Source organism: Ictidomys tridecemlineatus, chromosome 7 (genome assembly GCF_052094955.1).
Source record: "Ictidomys tridecemlineatus isolate mIctTri1 chromosome 7, mIctTri1.hap1, whole genome shotgun sequence".
In the NCBI taxonomy this organism is placed as follows: Eukaryota; Metazoa; Chordata; class Mammalia; order Rodentia; family Sciuridae; genus Ictidomys; species Ictidomys tridecemlineatus.
In genome coordinates this window covers 155,709,614-155,728,067 of record NC_135483.1, presented here as the reverse complement: position 1 = coordinate 155,728,067, position 18,454 = coordinate 155,709,614, and the positions used below count along the sequence as shown (strand labels likewise).

At 32.7% G+C, this 18,454-nt stretch overlaps 2 protein-coding genes across 11 annotated transcripts in view; both read right to left on the bottom strand.

Annotated features, from left to right (window-relative positions):
- LOC144365588 (uncharacterized) overlaps positions 1–6,363 on the bottom strand; it is a 39,270-nt gene extending 32,907 nt beyond the window's left edge. Inside the window, exons 1-2 of the mRNA XM_078017723.1 lie at positions 5,216–6,363; positions 1,723–1,801 (exon numbers count right to left, since the gene is read on the bottom strand). Coding sequence (XP_077873849.1) covers positions 1,723–1,801; positions 5,216–5,356 — 220 coding nt within the window. The 5' untranslated portion in view covers positions 5,357–6,363. The remainder of the gene's footprint in view (positions 1–1,722; positions 1,802–5,215) is intronic.
- Positions 6,364–6,482: 119 nt separating this feature from the next.
- Positions 6,483–18,454, bottom strand: part of Pms1 (PMS1 homolog 1, mismatch repair system component) — a 96,158-nt gene continuing 84,186 nt past the window's right edge. For 8 of the 10 annotated variants that reach the window (XM_013358203.4, XM_078017717.1, XM_021725762.3 and 5 more), the window contains 4 exons: positions 17,093–17,572; positions 13,680–13,810; positions 9,595–9,755; positions 6,483–6,831 (listed from right to left, as the gene is read on the bottom strand). In XM_013358203.4, the coding sequence (XP_013213657.1) occupies positions 6,664–6,831; positions 9,595–9,755; positions 13,680–13,810; positions 17,093–17,572 (940 nt within the window). In that variant the 3' untranslated portion in view covers positions 6,483–6,663. Of the gene's footprint in view, positions 6,832–9,594; positions 9,756–13,679; positions 13,811–17,092; positions 17,573–18,454 lie in introns of those variants that run through there. The other 2 variants (XM_078017718.1, XM_078017720.1) reach the window with 2 other exon arrangements.

The window sequence follows — 18,454 nt, the reverse complement described above, 5'->3', positions numbered from 1 at the left end:
ATTGGCACCAAAACAGATATGAAGACCACTGGAACAGAATAGAAGACACAGAGAAATTCACATAGATACAGTCATCTGATACTTGACAAAGGTACCAAAAACATGTTGAAGGAAAGATACCTTTTTAAATAAAGAGTGCTGAGAAAACTAGATATCCATATGTAGAAAAATGAAACTAGATCCCTATGTATCACCCTGCACAAAAGTCAACTCAAAGTGGATCAAAGACCTAGAAATTACACCAGAAACTTTGCATTGCTAGAAGAACACAGGTTCAACACTCCAACACTGGCATTAGCACTGACTTCCTTAACAAGACTCCTATAGGTTAAGAAATAAAGTCGAGAATTAGTAAGTGTGATAGAATCAATTAAATAGTGTCTACACAGCAAAGGAAATGAATGGGAAGAGAGCTATAGAATGGGAGAAAATCTTTGCTACCTACTCCTCTGACAGGAGATTAATATCCAGAATATATAAAGAACTCAAAAGATGGAACACCAATCCAAACCAAATAAAAAACAAATAATCCAATTAATAAACAGGCAAAAAAACTAAATATTCTTAAAAGAAGACTTGAAATGGCCAAGAAATATATAAAAAATGTTCAACATCCCTATCAATTAGGAAAATGCAAATCCAAACTACATTGAGATTGAAGATCCTAAAGAGAATGGAGATCCTAAATAAGTCATAAATCTGATTATCTGATTTTCAATATATATTTGCAGTTAAAATACATGTTTAGGGCTGGAGTTGTAGACCAGTGGTAGAGTGCTTGCCTAGCACTTGTGAAGCACTGGGTTCGATCCTCAGCACCACGTAAAAATAAATCAAAGGGGATGGGGCTGTGACTCAGTGGTAGAGGCACTGGGTTTGATTCTCAGCACGGCATATAAATAAATAAAAAATAAATAAAGGTCTAACAATAACTAAAAAATATTAATAAATAAATAAAGGTATTGTGTCTATCTATATTTTTAAAAAATGTATGTTTATTTCAAGAACCTGGCATTTAGTCAACGGATTATGTGCAGTCTTGCGAAACAAGTGTGATTCCCAAACCAGCAACGTCAGCATCACCTGGGAACTTGTCTGAAATGCAGAATATCAGACCCTACACCAGATCTACTTAATGAGAACATGCCAAGACAGATTCATATGCACATTAAAGTTTGAGATGCATTACTTAGGCCACATGCTAATACACACAGAATATACTCAAACTTGTCATCTAAAGAAATCTAGAATATATGAAGTATTCTTCCATCTTTTTCATGAGGAAAGTAGCTGGGATAAAACAGCTAAAATTTGATTGCTCCAATGACATCTCTGATAATTTAAAATCCATGCATGGTGGAAAATCTTGTTTTCATCTGGGATCAAGGGTCATCACTACACATGGGGGGAAATACTTAGTATTAACAAATTTTTACATTACCAAGAAAACTAAGAGAAAAATATTTTTTTTAAAGTGCAAAGAATTTCAAAATAAATGATAAGTTTCTTATATATATTTAGTGATTTATATGTAAAAATACATGTATTTTTCCCCTATTATTATTAGTGAAATACATAAAATGGATTTGGCATTATAGTATTTCTGTCTTACAAGTAAACTTGCTGTAATATACCAATGTCTCTAAATAAAATGAAAGCATGTTTAAAAATAAAAATGTCATTTTAAAAGAAATAATAGCAAATTAACTTGTGAAAACATACCACTTTCTTCCAAAAATATGTTCAATCCATTCACAATTTCTTGCCTGTTTCTTCTTAACTCATCATTCATTTCTATGATCTAAATTTTAAAAATACAATTAAAATACTTAAAAACTATTGCATTTAATAAACAACTAGAAATTTTAGGTTGACTTTAAAAAGCCCCAGACACAACCCAGATTAAAATTTAAACATTGATTTAGTAATTTTTTTTTAAAAAAGGAGATACTGGGTGGGTTTTCTAGTCTGTGCAGAATTTATAAAGATTATCTAAACTACCAACTTCCTAATGTACAAAAGAAAGGCAAATAAACCCCTATTCTAGTAATCTGCTGTCAGGTGGAGAAAAGATCTCTTTTCTGCTTTAATTTTATTATGACAGGATCCCAAGGGATCTAAACTGAAACCAAGGCAATGAAGGCCTCCATAACTCTCGACTTTCTCTATTTATTAACAGAGCTTTTATCCCATTCTCTTTGGATCAAATTGTCTGAATTTAACTTTGGGCAAAAGAGAGGAAGGAGATGGGAGAGGGTGTGAAGGCAGGTAACACGGTGGAACAAGATGGACATTATTACCCCAGGTACATGTACGACTGCATATATGGTATGATGCTACATACTGTACACAATGAAAAGTTGTGCTGCAATTGTGTACAGTGAATCAAAGGCATTCTGCTATCATATATACCTAATTAAATATTTTTTTAAAAAAGAAAAAATTGAATTTTTAAGTAGCCTGGTAACTTGGCTCTCTCAGCTTTTATATTTTGGCTAAAATGTTTGCAATCTATTTGTACTTCTTTGCTTAAAAATTTTATTAGCTTCTCACAGTCCTTAAGAAAAAAAAACACAACAAATCCTTAAGGGACTTTTCTGATCAAGTTACTACCTATGATTCTAATCCAACTTCCATTTATTCCATTCCCTGTGCTTACAAATGCACTGCTATATGATGTTATTCCTGCCTTGAAAATTCTTTCCATCTTTCTTTTCTGAAAAATTCCTTATCAATGTTAAGACTCAGCTCACTATTCTACAGGTTTCTCCATATTGGATTTGGGTACCTTTGTATGTCTATAGTATATACTACATAACCATAATCATAACACTAAGCATAAAGTATTATAATTATTTTGTTCCCTCAAGGAATATCTTCTCATTCAGCACTGAGTGTAAAACTCAATAAATGTCACTAAATAAAGAAATCAATATACAACTAAAGTAAAGATGGATGGATTTGTTGTGATTGAGTAAAACTTGAGCAGGATGAAAAAAATTGACAACCCCCCACTCATTAATTTTAAAGATTTTATGAAAAAGTGAGCTAGTTTCAGAGGAAATTAAGAATGGTTGATAATAATGTGGACACAATTCATTGAAAAAAAGGTTATTTCAGATTCTGCTGATAATATTCAAGATAATAAAAAGAAAGAAAATTGGAGACCATGTTCAGCATCTTAATTTCAAAGATAAAGAAGTGATATAACAGCACAGTCAGGATTAGGTCTCTTTTTTTTATTTGTATAATTTATACATTTTTTGCATATGTATTTTCCTTTTCTATTTGTTCTTTTTTAAAAAAATATTTTTTTTAGTTGTCAATGGACCTTTATTTTACTAATTTACATGTGGAGCTGAGAATCAAGTCTAGTGCCTCACACATGCCGAGTAAGCACTCTATCACTGAGCCACAACCTCAGCCCCTCTATTTGTTCTTTTTAGTTATACATGACAGTAGTTTATTATACGAACATGGAGTATGTCTCATGCTATCTAAGATTCTAGTCTTGTGGCTATACATGATGTGAAGATTCACTGTGGCTTATTCATATATGTGCATAGGTAAGTCATGATAGATTCATTCCACTATTTGCTATTCCTATCCTCTTCCCTTCTCTTCATCTCCCTTTGTCTAATCCACTGAACTTCCTATTCTTCCAGTCCCACCTTCTTTCTTTTCTTCTTCTTCTCCTTTGTTATTTGTTTGTTTATTAACATGGTGATCTTTAGTGGGTCAGAAAGAAAAATATATGGGCTTAAAAAAATGAACTACAGATTATTAGATAAACTTTGATATATGGAATAGGGTAGTGATTTTCCATGTGTGGTTCTTTGATTAGTAGCATTAGTATCACCTGAAAATTAGCCAGAAATGAAAAATTTGGGCCCTCTCCTAGATCCACAGAATCAGGAACTTTGGGCATAGTGCCTAGCAATCTCTTAATAAACTGTCCCAGTGATTCTGATGTATCCTCTTTTTTTTTTTTTTTTGATATTCTCAATTTTGATAACCACTGGGACAAGATTTTCAAAGTTAGAGAAAAGATCTTTATATTTATGTGTAGTAATTTAAGGAGAAACAAAAATTCCAAATCAACTAAACATAGAGAACAACCACAAGGCAGCAGTGAAGGCTTTTAAGTAATTTTAAAGTTTAGGTGAGATTACTAAAAGATTTATAATAAATAGCTCTTGATTATTCAAGTTTCTGAAGGGAGAAAGTTGTTGACAATCTCAAATTATCTTGTATTTGGTTCTAGAGTGAATTTTTTTTTTCTGTACTTACCTTTCTTTGTTAATGGTAATATTAACATTTGAAATGGAACTAATGGAGTACTAAAACAGCTGTGTGCTTTCAGGTAAATCATTTAATCACTCTAGGCTTATATTTTCTTATGTATAAAATTGCTTGGATAGCCTCAAAGATTCTTGTTCCTCACTATGAATCTATGAACATTGGTTGTCCTAAATACTCCAACTCTTAAGAACAAGTCAAGTTTATTTAAACATTTTAATATCATCCCTGGTATTTTAATTTGCCTGGTTGTTAGTGGTCAACACTTGGATGTCTCTTATGCATTGTTTCCTTTGCAGCAGGTACTGAGAAGAGTTAACCTGTTTTCAATCTTAAGTGTAGACCCTAACCTGTGTTTATTTAAGCAGCTCAGGCTCCCTAATCTCCTTCCAAAAGAGACCAAGAGAATCTTGCAAAAATATAATGAGAATAAGAGATGAGTCAAATGTTTGTACAGGGAAAAAATGGGTAACATTTACATTTTTAGTTAAGAAATGAAGCTGCAGTGAGGCGGATTCTAATTATTGCAACCTCAGCCACAAAATCTGGATAAAATCAAAAAGAATTAGACAGCTAATAAAAACAACAAAAATTTTGTCCTTCTGAATTCAGGCCTAACATTTTCCAGTACATGAAGTGAAACTTTGTAGTCATGGTTGCACCATGCACAGCCACATTTCCCATAACACGTGGGCCCAGGCGAGGCCTGCAGGCCTCATCTCCGCATGCCTTGGACGGCTGTGCCTTCAGCCCAGGCCAGGATCTCAGCACCTTGGGTGTCTGGTCTCCATGTACTGCTTTTCTCTGGCTAAGTCCTCTAACACCAATGCCTACACAGGACTTGTAGCTGAGAAAGAGGCTTTTGTCTTCCTGGATGTCCCCTCTCTACCTCCACCAGTCCTCAGGTGGCAGTTACCTCCATCCTTGGTGCCAGGGCCTCCCCATCACCGCCTGCTCCGGCCATGTTGCCCCGCGGGTGGTGCTTGGGGGGAGGGGCACGGCAGGGTCGTGCGGAGGGGCGCCCACAGGGCTTTAAGGCCTGAGCCAGCAGGCCCATCAATGTGGAAGCGGCCCCAGCGGGGCCCCTTTGTCACACCAGACTTCCCCAGAAGACCTTGCAGCCCGGAATCTACCCACTCAAAGAAAGACTCCTCAAAGTTGGAGTCAAGGGAGTCTTTCATATTCCCCCTCACCTCCAAACGCCGGTACTATGTAGACCCAGATGATTCACTAGGGCCTATTTCTCATGGCAGTGCAACAGTAAAGAACACTAGCATGGGATTAGTCTCAATCGCAACTGCAGTTGGGATTTCTTTATGAAGATTAAAAAGGTTATTGTCGGACCAATACAAATTATATTGAGGGGAATATATATATTCAGGGCTGGAGCAAATGTGTAATGTAATTCTTGTCATCCTGTGTTTTTCAGTGATCAGCTCTTCCCTCTACTCAATTAATGAGAATTACTCCCAGGAAGATGTTCCAAATTTATAAAAGGAGTAATAGTGGGTAGGGGGTAGGGGGTAGGGGGCAGTACTTGGGTCTGGGAAACTGGATGACTTTGGCAGAAGAGGAGGCTGGGGTAGGTAGAATTCCAGGTAATACAATTTGTATCTCAACTTAAAGGTCTTAAGAATTTTAAAACAACCCATGAGAATTATGCAACATGGTGTGCAGAGACACTGTATCAAGTAAAACATATCTTACTTTATACAACAAATATACTAAAAATTATGTTTCAACTTTTTATAAAGTATGTATTGGAGCACTGTGTGATCTGGTTTTTGAAGAAATGTACCAAAAATCTTAACCTAAATTTTGTTAAAAATCTAGATCTCTTCCCATGTTCTCTGACAAATTTGACTTCAAAGTCCAATAATTATCCTATGACTAAGAGGTAGCATATCTAATTTGTTACTCCCAAGATGGAGGTGATAGGATTTCTAGTTACACTCTTCTTTTTTCCACTGAATTTTATTTTATCACTTTCTCTCAACTCTCCTGTCTCTCCATCCTACTTTAAACAGGATCGACAATTTCTCTTAGATACAATGAGCAATATGAGGAATGAGTGTGAATTGATCCTACACAGGGCTAACCTAAAACTACCACCCAGGAATATCACTTATTTTCTAATGTGGAATCTAAAAATTATTATGAACGCTGGTCTTGAGAATCAAATGAATAGTTTATATATATTTATTTAAGATTTTTATATTTTTTGAAACTTTTTTTCTATACAAACAAGTCAGTGAATCCTCATTTATAAAATAACCATTTGACACACAATACAAAAATGGTTTAGAAATGGACTTGTCTTAAGAACATATTGATTTTAACAGTAACTTATTTTCTTAAACATATTTAATCAAGATGTTGTGGAAGATGCGTTAAATGATGAAAAAATGGGCGACCATGAACACACCCTTTAATTTCATTTCCAAATTGTTGCTTCATTCTACAGATGATATCTTGGATGTCCTCTTTTGATAAATACATGGGTAATTGTCTAGATAGGCGCACTGCTTCTCCCTGTGAAAAGAAAGTCATGTATGCTTTACAATGATATATCCTGAAGCAGAAAATATGTTAAGCTAGCAAGAAGACAAATAACTGATTATTTTCATCTTATTAATTTGCTCAACATTTATTAAGTAATGGTGAAAAATTAGATCCTTGTTTTTGTGTAATTTATCTCCTAGCACAGGAAACAATACAAAAAAGACAAAAATTTGGTGAGGAAATAATACACAAAATTAAACTGGGCAACATCATAGTAATTATGTGGTTGGGAATGGCTTAGTTGACAAGGCATTAAAGCTTCCATTTAAATAAACTATGCTGCAAAGATCATGATGCAAAGGAAAGCGTCACAGGCAAGGAGAAGAGAATAGCATGTTCAGTGTGGGTACAACGTAGTTATTAAAGGGAACAGACAAATAAGATAAGGGAGTTAGGCAGGGGCACATCACATCTAAAATGGAGTGAACAAATGGGATTTTAATCTGAATGCACAGTAAGTAATCAAAGAGTTTTAAAGTAAAAGTCAACATGTGTTTCACATTTTAAAACTGACTGGCTGCTGAGCAAAGTATGGTTTTAGGCAGGTCAAGAAGAGAAGAGGTTTCACTGACAATCACCGCAGTCCTGATGAGAAGTTGTGACTATAAGTGATAACAGTTTGAGATGGAGAGAGGGATAGATTTCTGACATGAGTTGACAGTAGAAGGAAGAAGACTTGCTGATTCACTGGTTTTGATGTCCATCAAATCTAATATGAAAATGCTGATTTCTGAGATAGGTTTGGGCATAGTTAGCAAAGCTAGCTTCTTTTTAAGATTAAAAAAGATGATTCTACTTTAGAGATCTTAAATTTTAACATTCTCCACTATCACACACCCATTATTTTTCCAACTCTTTTCCAACCTATTCCTTTGTTCCAAGTCTGCTCTTTTCCTTTATTGTGACATTTAGTATTTCCAGTCTCATTTTCCTGATCCACCAGCACCCTTCAGTCATCTTTCCCTCGTTAAGGTAAGAATACAGAATGAAATATTAAGGATACTAGCTCAGCAACCTATCAGTTTCTTATATATAATGTGTTCAGATTTGTCTGACTCATTTTCTGTCTTTCACTGTATTCATTTTACTAATCCCTATCCTTGGACAAATTCTACTGCACATTGTTGGAGAGTGTGGTCCTCGCTGGTTCCAACATAAATGTTAACTCTTTTAAGTCCTCAATGACACCTGGAAATTTTCTTGTTCCTCCTTCATTGACCTTTTTATAGTACCTAAAGCTCTGGCTTTCAGATCTTTGCTATTGTTCTTAAATTCCCAACCCCTTCACTTACAGTAGATAACTTATCTTTTATATATTAAATATACAAGTATACCTAAAAATATTTTTGCTCTTCTTCCCCTCTTTTGCTCTTGATTCAGTTTCTCCTGTTGAAAACTTACATCTGCATCCACGTATCATTTAGAACTTCTCTCCAATCTTTTATTGTCTTTTCCACCAATTTGACACAAACATGTTAAGCACACTCTTTCTTTTCTTTCACTATCAGCTGATTTACTGCCTATTTTCCCACCTCTATTCCACCTATAGACACCCCTACCACTTTGCCAATTTGGCTGTCTTCAAGATTACCACTGCCACTTAGCAGCAAAACCTGAGGGTCTTTTAGGAACTATTACCCTAGTCAGAATTTTTTAATGACTTTCTTTCTTTGACTTTAATGTCCATCTATCTCGTGGTTCTCCTTTTACTTGCTCATCTTTTTAGACAAATATGATATATATCCAAAAGATCTAATATTAGCATACATAGTAACACAGCCAATATAAATGTTTATAGTAACATAATTCACAACTGTCAAGCTATGGAACCAACCAATGGATAATTTGGTATAAATACACAATGGAGTCTTACTCAGCCATAAATATGAATAAAATTATAGTATTTGCTGGTGAGAATGGATAAACTGGAATTATCATACTAAGTGAAATAAGCCAGATTCAGAAAGCCAAAGGTGCAATGTTTTCTCTTATATGCAAAAGATAGGCCGAAAGGAGGGAAAAAAAAGGGTGAAAGGGAAAAGTAGAATTACACCAAAAAAGAAGGAAGACTAGTAGGCTAGATGAAATAGACTGAGGGGGAGGGAGAAGAGACAGAATAAGTCCAAGAACCTAACTTTCCAATGTACATACATGAATATACCACAGTGAATTGCACCATCATATATACCCACAAGACACTAATCAAAAAGTAAGAAAAATTAAAGTAAAATAGCAGAAAGATCAATAGAGTAGAGGGAATAGGGAGAGAGAGGAGGGGAGGGAAAAGGAAAACCTGGGACTGAATTTGGGCAAATTATATTCCATGCTTTTTAAATTATGTCAAAATGAATCCTGTTGTTATGTATAACCAAAAAGAAACAATAAAAAATATAAAGAAAAATAAAAAACATACGGTATAAGGTTGAGCAATTCTGTATTCATTCTAAGGAGATAATTTATGGATACTAATAAAAATAGAACTTCACTACAAAATATCTTATCCATGAGACTCTTTCGCAAGGAATATTGTTACAAGGAAAATATCCATGGAGAGTTCACCACAACCAACCTATGACATAAAACTTTTAATGAAGTCTTTTTTAAAAAAATAGTGTTTCCTTCTTGCAAAAAATTAATCTTATAGAAACTATTATCTTTAATCCACTTATTATTTTATTAAGAATAACTAAGTTTCTTAAAACCTAGCCAACCTAATAATTTAATAATGCATACCTCCAAATAACTTATCACTTTTCGAGGTCTACATTCATAAATTTCCTTTGCATCTTTGTTTAATATAGCATTAAGAATTTCTTTTAAATCCATTACTCCATAGAATGGAAGACAATTAGCCATTCCTTCTATTTCTAAGTGGTTTTCAGTAATGGAAACACCTAAAAGAAAAAAATAAAAATTCATATTATACACACAAGTTAGTTTAGTTAAAATTATATTCCAGAACATGTCATTAAAAAGAAAATCACTGTTAAAACATTTAGTTAACCTTCATCAGAATTTAATAGTCAGGACAAAGTTTTGTTCCTAAGTTGGAGAACAAACAGTAATTTCCCATAGGATTTCACATTAAGTCATAAGAGCTCATTGACACCACATGTGCTTTATATAATTTAATCTCAGTTACTGCTGTCTGCTCCTTACATTTTCTTAGAACATTTCTTACTTTGGAGAGAAAATGAAGTCCCATGATATTTATTAAATAAAACTGATTTAAGTGTTTTAGCAACTGCTCCTCTTCAAGTTCTATCACACAGTTTTAATATCTAATTTAAAGATCTGAATTATTTCTGTGATTATTTTAACTTACAAGTCATAAAAAGTTACATAGTAAATTATTAATATATTATTGAGGAAATGAAATACTAATGCTTATTCAAAATATTTTACAAAAATATGTAAAACAGACATGTTATCTATTAAATTATTTTAAATAATTTCATAATTAAAACTAAAATAAAAACTAACTACACAACTGATTGGATGTATAGCTGAGTAGATAATTCATAACAGTACATATTTCAAAGCATCATATTTAGCTTTAGAATACATGCTTTTCATTTAGTTCTCTGTCTGTGTAATGATATTTTTATTATGGATATCTATAACATGTTAACTAGAAGGAAAAAGTCTAAATTGGGGCAAGTGGTAGCTATCAATGAATTAATTTTAAAAAAGAAGTGTAATATAACTGGAAGAGTTTCAGATTCTTGAGCTTCAATAATCTAATCCCTAACCTATTCTGTTACAGTGTAATAATTCCTTGAACTGGATGGTAGATGCAATGGTAACACACTAAACAGATATTCTAATGTTTTTTCCAGGTAACAAATGAATAATAATATAAGATGATACACTACCAAGCATTAAAGGATGAGACAGAGAGTTCAAAGGGAGTTTGAGCAGCAAGGGGAACTTAAATGGGACTAGAAATAGTATACAGATAGGCAAACAGGTTCTAGCAAAATATTCTAGTTCTCACTTCTTTTTACAGATTTATATAGAAATGAAAATATCAAAAAAAAAGTTAAAAAAATTTTTCCTATTGCTAATTTTATAATATAATTAGACTGAAAACTCTAATCCTAACTAAATTTGCCCTGGAAATCTATTCACATTTTACAGAATTCCTTGTGGATATGGGTTAAAAGTATTTGGCCACAAATGAGGAAATTGAGCAATACTTAATTTCTCTGTTTACAAAACACAAATATGGAAAACTTAGAGACATAAGTTTCCCTAAAATCCTGTGAAATGCTTTTCAATTTTCAGGGAAAATGAATACATGGTTTGATAAGTTTTCACTTCCTAAAGTATGAAATTCTTATGGAGCAGAACAGAAAGCTGTTCAAACAAGCCAATTATTTAGGGTTACATTAAGAATTTTTTTCCTCAAAGCTAGATAGATTCTTTCTCTTTCAAATGCTTTATTTTTATCCAAAGATGTTTTGTGACAACTGGCAAAATGTCAATTAAAAATCAGTACAATGTAACAAAATTCTCATTAAATGACAGAGAAATGGTCCTTAAGAAAACACAATACAGGGATGGGATTGTGGCTCAGTGGCAGAGCACTTGCCTCTCATGTGGGAGGCACTGGGTTCGATCCTTGGCACCACATAAAAATAAATAAAATAAAGGTATTGTGTCCAACTATAACAAAGAAATATTTTTTAAAAAACACAACACAATACAAAGCAGGGGGAAACAAAATGATGATGAAAACATGAATGCCTTTCACTTGATCTGTTACTGACAAAGGAAATAATGCTCATGATAATCTATGTCAAGTTAATTTCAATCAAATCAAGTCAGTTTATAGGTGATTATTTTAATCATTTTTGCTTCTTCAGTGCCATGCAAAGCACCTGGCATTCAATAGGATTTAACAGCCACTACTGATAAGTCAAGACCTAAGAGCATCTGTAACACAGAAACTTACTGGATAGCTCAAAAATGAACAAGCTCTTAGAAGAAACAGGACAGTTATCCTAACTATTTAAAAAATACATACTGATAACACTTTTCATGAAAAAAAAATGATGCCTGATATTAGTGTCACTTATTTAGGCAGAAAATCAGATTAGGAATAAAATACCTTCTATATACACATATAATTCTGCTTCAGATTTCAAATAAATTAAAAAGATGCCAGGCACTCCAAAGAAGAGATTTCTAGAAGAACTAAAAATGACTCCAAGGCAGTTCACAGCAGGAGTAGATGATGGGAAGAAAAGAGAATATCTGAAAACCAATGCCATTCCCAAGTACAGTGCTCACAAGTACTTTGTAAATATTCCAATTTTAATAGGAAGACAATATAACAAATTCATTAATAGCTAGGTTCTAAAGGTAGACTGCATGGGTTCAAATCCTGGTTCTACCACTGTGTCTTGGGCAACTTAACTTCTCCATTCCTTGAGTTTTCCATATTAAAATGGAGACAGAAAAAAAAAAAAAAGAACTTACTTCATAGGCTGTTACAGAGATTAAATGAATTAATACATTTAATCAATACTTAGAATAGCACTCTACATATAATAGTCATTCAAAAATTATTAGTTGTTGTTGATAAGGAAATTGTAAGGCCAAATGACTTTTCCAAAAATAACAGAGTTGAGGTTTGGATATATAATCTTCACTCCATTTCTGAATAGCTAATACTGAGATGGTAAGTCTGAACTTTTGAGTAGGTTGGTTTTTTGAGATTTTTTTCATTCTTTTTTTTTTTTTTGGTACTAGGGATTGAACCCAGGGGGGCATTATGACCTCTGAGCTACTTTCCCAGTTCTTTTTTCTTTTTTAAAATTTTTGTTTTAAGACATTGTCTTACTAAGTTGCTTATGGCCTCACTGAGTTTCTGAGGCTGGCGTGGAACTTGTAATCCTTCTCCCTCAGTCTCCCAAAACACTGGGATTACAGGATAGCTATCTTTAAAACTGCAAAAATCAAACAGTTTCAAGTTTGGAACATCAAAACATTTTCTCTATATACCCAGTTCTATGCTTTTGCACATGATCTTTATTTTATTTTTGTGACTCAGTAAAATTCTCCTTTAAAAACCTTTCTTTCTTGGCTTTGGGTACGACAAGTTTAGGGGCAAAAATGATGATGCTGGAGTCATCCCTAATGGTGCCTTGTGGCCCTTGACACCAGATAAAGGGAAAGTAATAGGATAAGACCCATCTGGGAGGTTAGGGCAGAATTCAGTTCAGTATGGAAACTATAAAGGAATAGAGAAAGGGCCAGCAAGGAAAACTGAATTCTCCTTAGATAAATTTTCTTTTTATCTATCTACCCAATGAATTTACATAGTAAGCAAAGAGGATTATCAGTCTTTTACAAAATCCATGAAATCAAATCACCATTCACTCTCCAAGTATTAAGATGGCTGAGGCTGCATATCTATATGGTAAAGCAGTACTTCTAAAAAACCAAAAGGAAACACCCATTTTTATTAAGCCATGCCAACAGACTACATATTTATTTATTTTATCATCTAAAGAAATATTTTAATAATTAGTGAAAACAAAGAAGGCAGTGTGAATACTGTCATACAATGGCAAAAATTATTTATTTGATTAGTTAGAAAAATGCAAATGCAAGGTATTGAACTGAAAGAGATGCCAAACTTTCTTGTTTCAGGAAGAGGTGATCTTGAAATGTTGATTTCAGAGAGCCAAAAATGACTTTTAGTGAGACAAAAATAAACAATGTTACCTGAAAATTATGAAACCCAACTATAACTCTTGAAACAAGGTTTGTTTTTCCAAATCAGGAAATATTAAATCACATTATCATACCTGATATTAATCTTATCTTGAAACCATTTGCTGTAAGACGAGAATCAGACAGGTAAGTTGACCCACTGTATCTTTGATCATCTGTTGTCATTTTATATAAGACCTCTAAATAATGAGATCCATTAAGAAGACTGAAAAAGAAATTGTGATCCTGTAAGTTATTAAATATAAAGATTTAAATAAGAAAATTTATGGAAAAAAGTCAATCCACAGATCTTTACAAAGTATTATTAACCAAAATATAAAGGGAAAAGTAGGTCTATGAGAAAGATTTTTACATTTCTGTAAATATTTTTTAAATGTATTTTTTAAGTTATAGATGGACACAATGCCTTTATTTTGTTTATTTTTTGTGGTGATGCTGAGGGTCGAATCCTGTGCCTCACACATGGTAGGCAAGTGTTCTACCACTAAGCTACAATCCCAGGCCTACATTTCTGTAAATATTTTATAGGATACCTACTGTATATAGTATACAGATGGGAAGAAAAGACAAAAGACAATTTCTATCTTTTAAAATGTCACAAATTCAATGTGAAATTTAAATAAACCTTAATAAATAATACTTTTTTATACCATTAAAAGAGATACTAACACACTGTGAAATTATTTAAGTGGCCAGTCCACCCTGTCAAATTTTCAACGCTAGTCAAGGTTTTATAACCAAAATAGATTACACATACATCTATTTTTTTTTTCATGCAGGAACTTATAAATTTATCAATTCAAAGCTTGGGAGAGCTTCCTTTAGTTTACTGTAAGCATGGCATGTTTGCCAAAAGTGGCATGTGAGATGATTCTAAGCGTTATATATAAGCCCCAAACAAAATACTTAGAAAGCCAAAAATTACCTAGGATACAAACTGATCCCTCACATGGGTTTCAGGCTGCATAAGGGTGCCTCATAACATAAATCACTGCAAAAAAGTATCTGTTGGAGCTGATGTGACTAGTGACCATTTTCCCATTCACTCAATAAACATTTGTTTTTTTTTTTTCATTTTTTTTTCAATAAACATTTGAATGCCCGCCATCCAGTAGATAGTGTCTTAGATATGCAAAGAAATGTTTTATGTTATAGTGCAGGATGATACAGTTTCATTACATTCCTATACCCTTTGAAAAAGCAAGCAAATGTCTTTGCTTATCAGCTCTGAACAGTTAAAAAAATCCATTGGCTATGAGAGTAGATATATCACACAGAGGAGAATATCATATGTACTTTCTCTCATCTAATCAATATTCCAAAAATCAATAAGAGAGCTGGTGATGATAATAATGACAGAGTATGTCAATTAATCATGCAAGCAACTGTCTACAGTGGAATCTTAGAATCAGTGCTTATTTATTGGCCATGTAAGTCTAGGTTAAGTTATTTAACAACTGTTGTGTGTTTCAGTTTCTGTATCTATAAAAAATGGATGACAGTACTTACTTTATAAGATTGCTGCAAAAAAAAAAAAAATCCCGAAAAATCATGAAAGGAGATAGCAAAATTTCTGTCATATAGTAAGTGTTCAATAAACCTTCGCCATTGTTATTATTATGAGCTCTTACTTTGTATTTTATGGATATCTAAATTAGCTACACTTAGAGATAAGCTACACAACTTGCATTAAAATTCTGATAAGAAAACTGAATGCAATAAATAATTACCCTGAATTATGGGGTAATTAGTCCATGACTCAGTTTTGAAAAATCTTCATCAGTAACTATGAGGGGAGATGACACTTTTCCAAAATGGGGAAAGCAATTTTGAATTATACTTTGTTACTATCCATGCTCAATTAAAAAAAAATATTTTCAAATTATTATGGGCCCCAAATAAGTTTTTAATGTACTTCTTTTTGAATAACAGAATATTGTAGAGCAAAGTAATTTGAAAAACCTGTACTTTGCATAAGCCCAAACAGATTTTTGAAATAAAAATAAAAATTTACAAGCACCATTTAAAAAAGCAGCTAAGTTTAAAAATTCAGATGTACCCTAACTCTTTTTAAGCAAACAATGATAAAAGTATTACTAGGTTTTTAAACTGTTTTAGAACAACAAAAGGCACTGTTTTCGAATTCTTCCTTTGTCAGTTTCCTAAGCTAATCATAAAAAAATACTATGAAATATATCGGATTATAGTTAATGTTGTTACTATTGTCTTACTTTTAAAAAGGTAGATTTGTTTTTCTGTGTTCTGGCTCTGCTCTTTCCCCTTCTGCTGGAAGTGTCTTAAACAAGGATTTTAACATATTTTATGAATGATTCCTATTTTATATCATACTTATATGTTATGTAATGTATACACTATTGTATATGATATATATGTATACATGACATATATATCAATATATGTATTATGATAATAGGTCAGTTATTCTTATTTTTACAGAAAGGAATTTGCTCATAAAGAATATAAAAAGGAAATATCCCATTTTACAAACACAAATAAAATTAGTTTGGGCAATAATCAACAGATGAAACCATTAGAGAGAAAGGTAGATGAGGAACTATAAGGTGGAAGATCAGGCTGTCATCAGCTGCACCCAGTGATAAATGCCTTTTAATGTAATGAAATGTCAAGCACGTAGCCCCATCTATTAAGAAGTCTTACCTAAAAGTAGAATCTAAATCTATTCACATTTCTTCAGCTAATACCAATTAAACATGGGGAAAGTAAAAGAAGTTATACACTAGGAAGTAAATAAGATAACAGAATATTCTACTGAATAAGTGATTCGGGGCCAATAAGAAATAAGCAATATGATATTAAGGGATTTAGAAGACATAATGAAATATACTATGTGAATCTTGTTGATACAAATAAAATTTTGCATTTTAAAACTATAAAAAAAGACATTTTGAAGCAATGAGGAATAATTTCAAGTAATTATTATTGTATTAAGGTACAGTTAAGGTAAGGTATAAAAAAGGTGCAGTTATGTAAGAAAACAGCCATTTTTAAGAGATATACTAAAGAATAAAGCATAGAGATTATTCTCAAATACTTTTAACAAGTGAAAGAAAATTGTGTGTGTGTGTCTGTGTGTGTGTATAAAAGGTCAGATATAAAAATGTGGTAAAATCTTGATAACTATTGATAAAGGCATTCACTGTATTATTCTATGTTGTACTATGTCTGAAAGCTATAATGGTGCAAAAATCAAAGAGAGTCACAACAACTTAACTTCAAAATTACCCTAGGGAAGTCACTAATATAAAGGAAAACAAGCTTGATATTTAATTAAATGCAGAAGTAAACTATCTAGAATATTTGGAAATTATTTATAAGCAATTAATTCCAGTAAAAATTAGAAAATTTAAAAATGTCATTTAACCTAGAAAAACTTTCAACTTTTTATCTGTAATTCCTAATTCAGTATGAATTAATAAATGTTGAGTTTAAAATTATATTACCATACCTCTCTGTTAATATAATTGGCTTTTCTAGTTGTTCTGCAGGAAGTTTATAATTCTCAAGAAGTCTTTTAAATAGCAGGGCTTCTTCTACTCTATATGGATTCAGTAACATTATTTCTGTTTTGGATGTAATTAGCCATGCATCAGGAAACCTGAGATTGTGGATCAAGCAAAGTTCATCTTCTTCTAAGTCAATTTTTTTTTGTTTCTCAAAATTTATTTTTAAGTTTTTCATAGAAAAGGGAATCTTTACTGTTTTAATGTTTTCACTCCTTTTTTTTTCAGCTTGGGACTGAAAAAGCTCATCAAGTTTTGGTTGATTAGATAATGAGGCTTTCAACTTGTGCTTCTGTGCCAAAGTCCATGTGCTGGTGGATTTTATCTTTTTTCTGCCATCTTTTGGTATTTGTGACTCGTGTTCAATGGCTTTCTTCATTTGACTATTGTATCGTTCCAAGTCTTTAGTAGCCTTTTCCTCATATCTAAGAATAGAGATAAAACAGAACTAATAAGGTCATTATCAGAAATGTATTAATTTTATAAAGTAAATTTTATAAAAAATAAAGACTCCAGGTCCAACAATGACAAAGGAACATGTATTAGACTAACTCCTCTGTGTATAATTATAATAAATGCTAGATGAAATATAAAAATCAACTATTTCAAATAGGCACTGAAGAACAGCCAAAACAGGCAGAAATTGGAATGGATTCACACTTACACATTTATACAGCTCTTACCCAGAGGGCAGTCCCTAGCATCAGGGGGGTGAGTAGTGGCAAGAACTTAATTAGAAGGCTTACTAGCTTAAGCTATTACAACACAGAGCTGCTTGTTTCTAGAACAACTTAAAATTCAGAGAGAAAATCCCCCAAAATCCCATTTGGGTAGGCCCAAAGGAAAACAACCTTCAGAAAGCTAAATGAGCTCAACAGAGATTTTAGCTTCTGCCCAGTGCACGGGAAATAGAGTTTGAATTACATGTGGTTTTATGGCTTGGTAAACACCCTGGGCTTCAATTATGACTGGAAATGGGCTATATCTGGGAGTAAAAACTATGTCCCAAAAATAGGAAGCTAGAACTAAGGGCAAAACTTAACAGTCTATCCCAAACAAAGTATAAAACAAAGCCTTACATAAGCTCAAGGTGATCCATAATTTAAACATCAAGTAGAACAAAAATCAACACATTTTAGAAGAAAACAGAATCCAGAGTTTTCAATATCTTACCCACAATGTCCATTATACTATTAAAAGTTACCATTCAAGCAATAAAACAGAAAATGTGAATCATAGTCAAGAGGAAAAAGTGGTCAGTTAGAAGCCAATTTCAAGATTTAAACATTTGAAACTAGTTTTTCTTT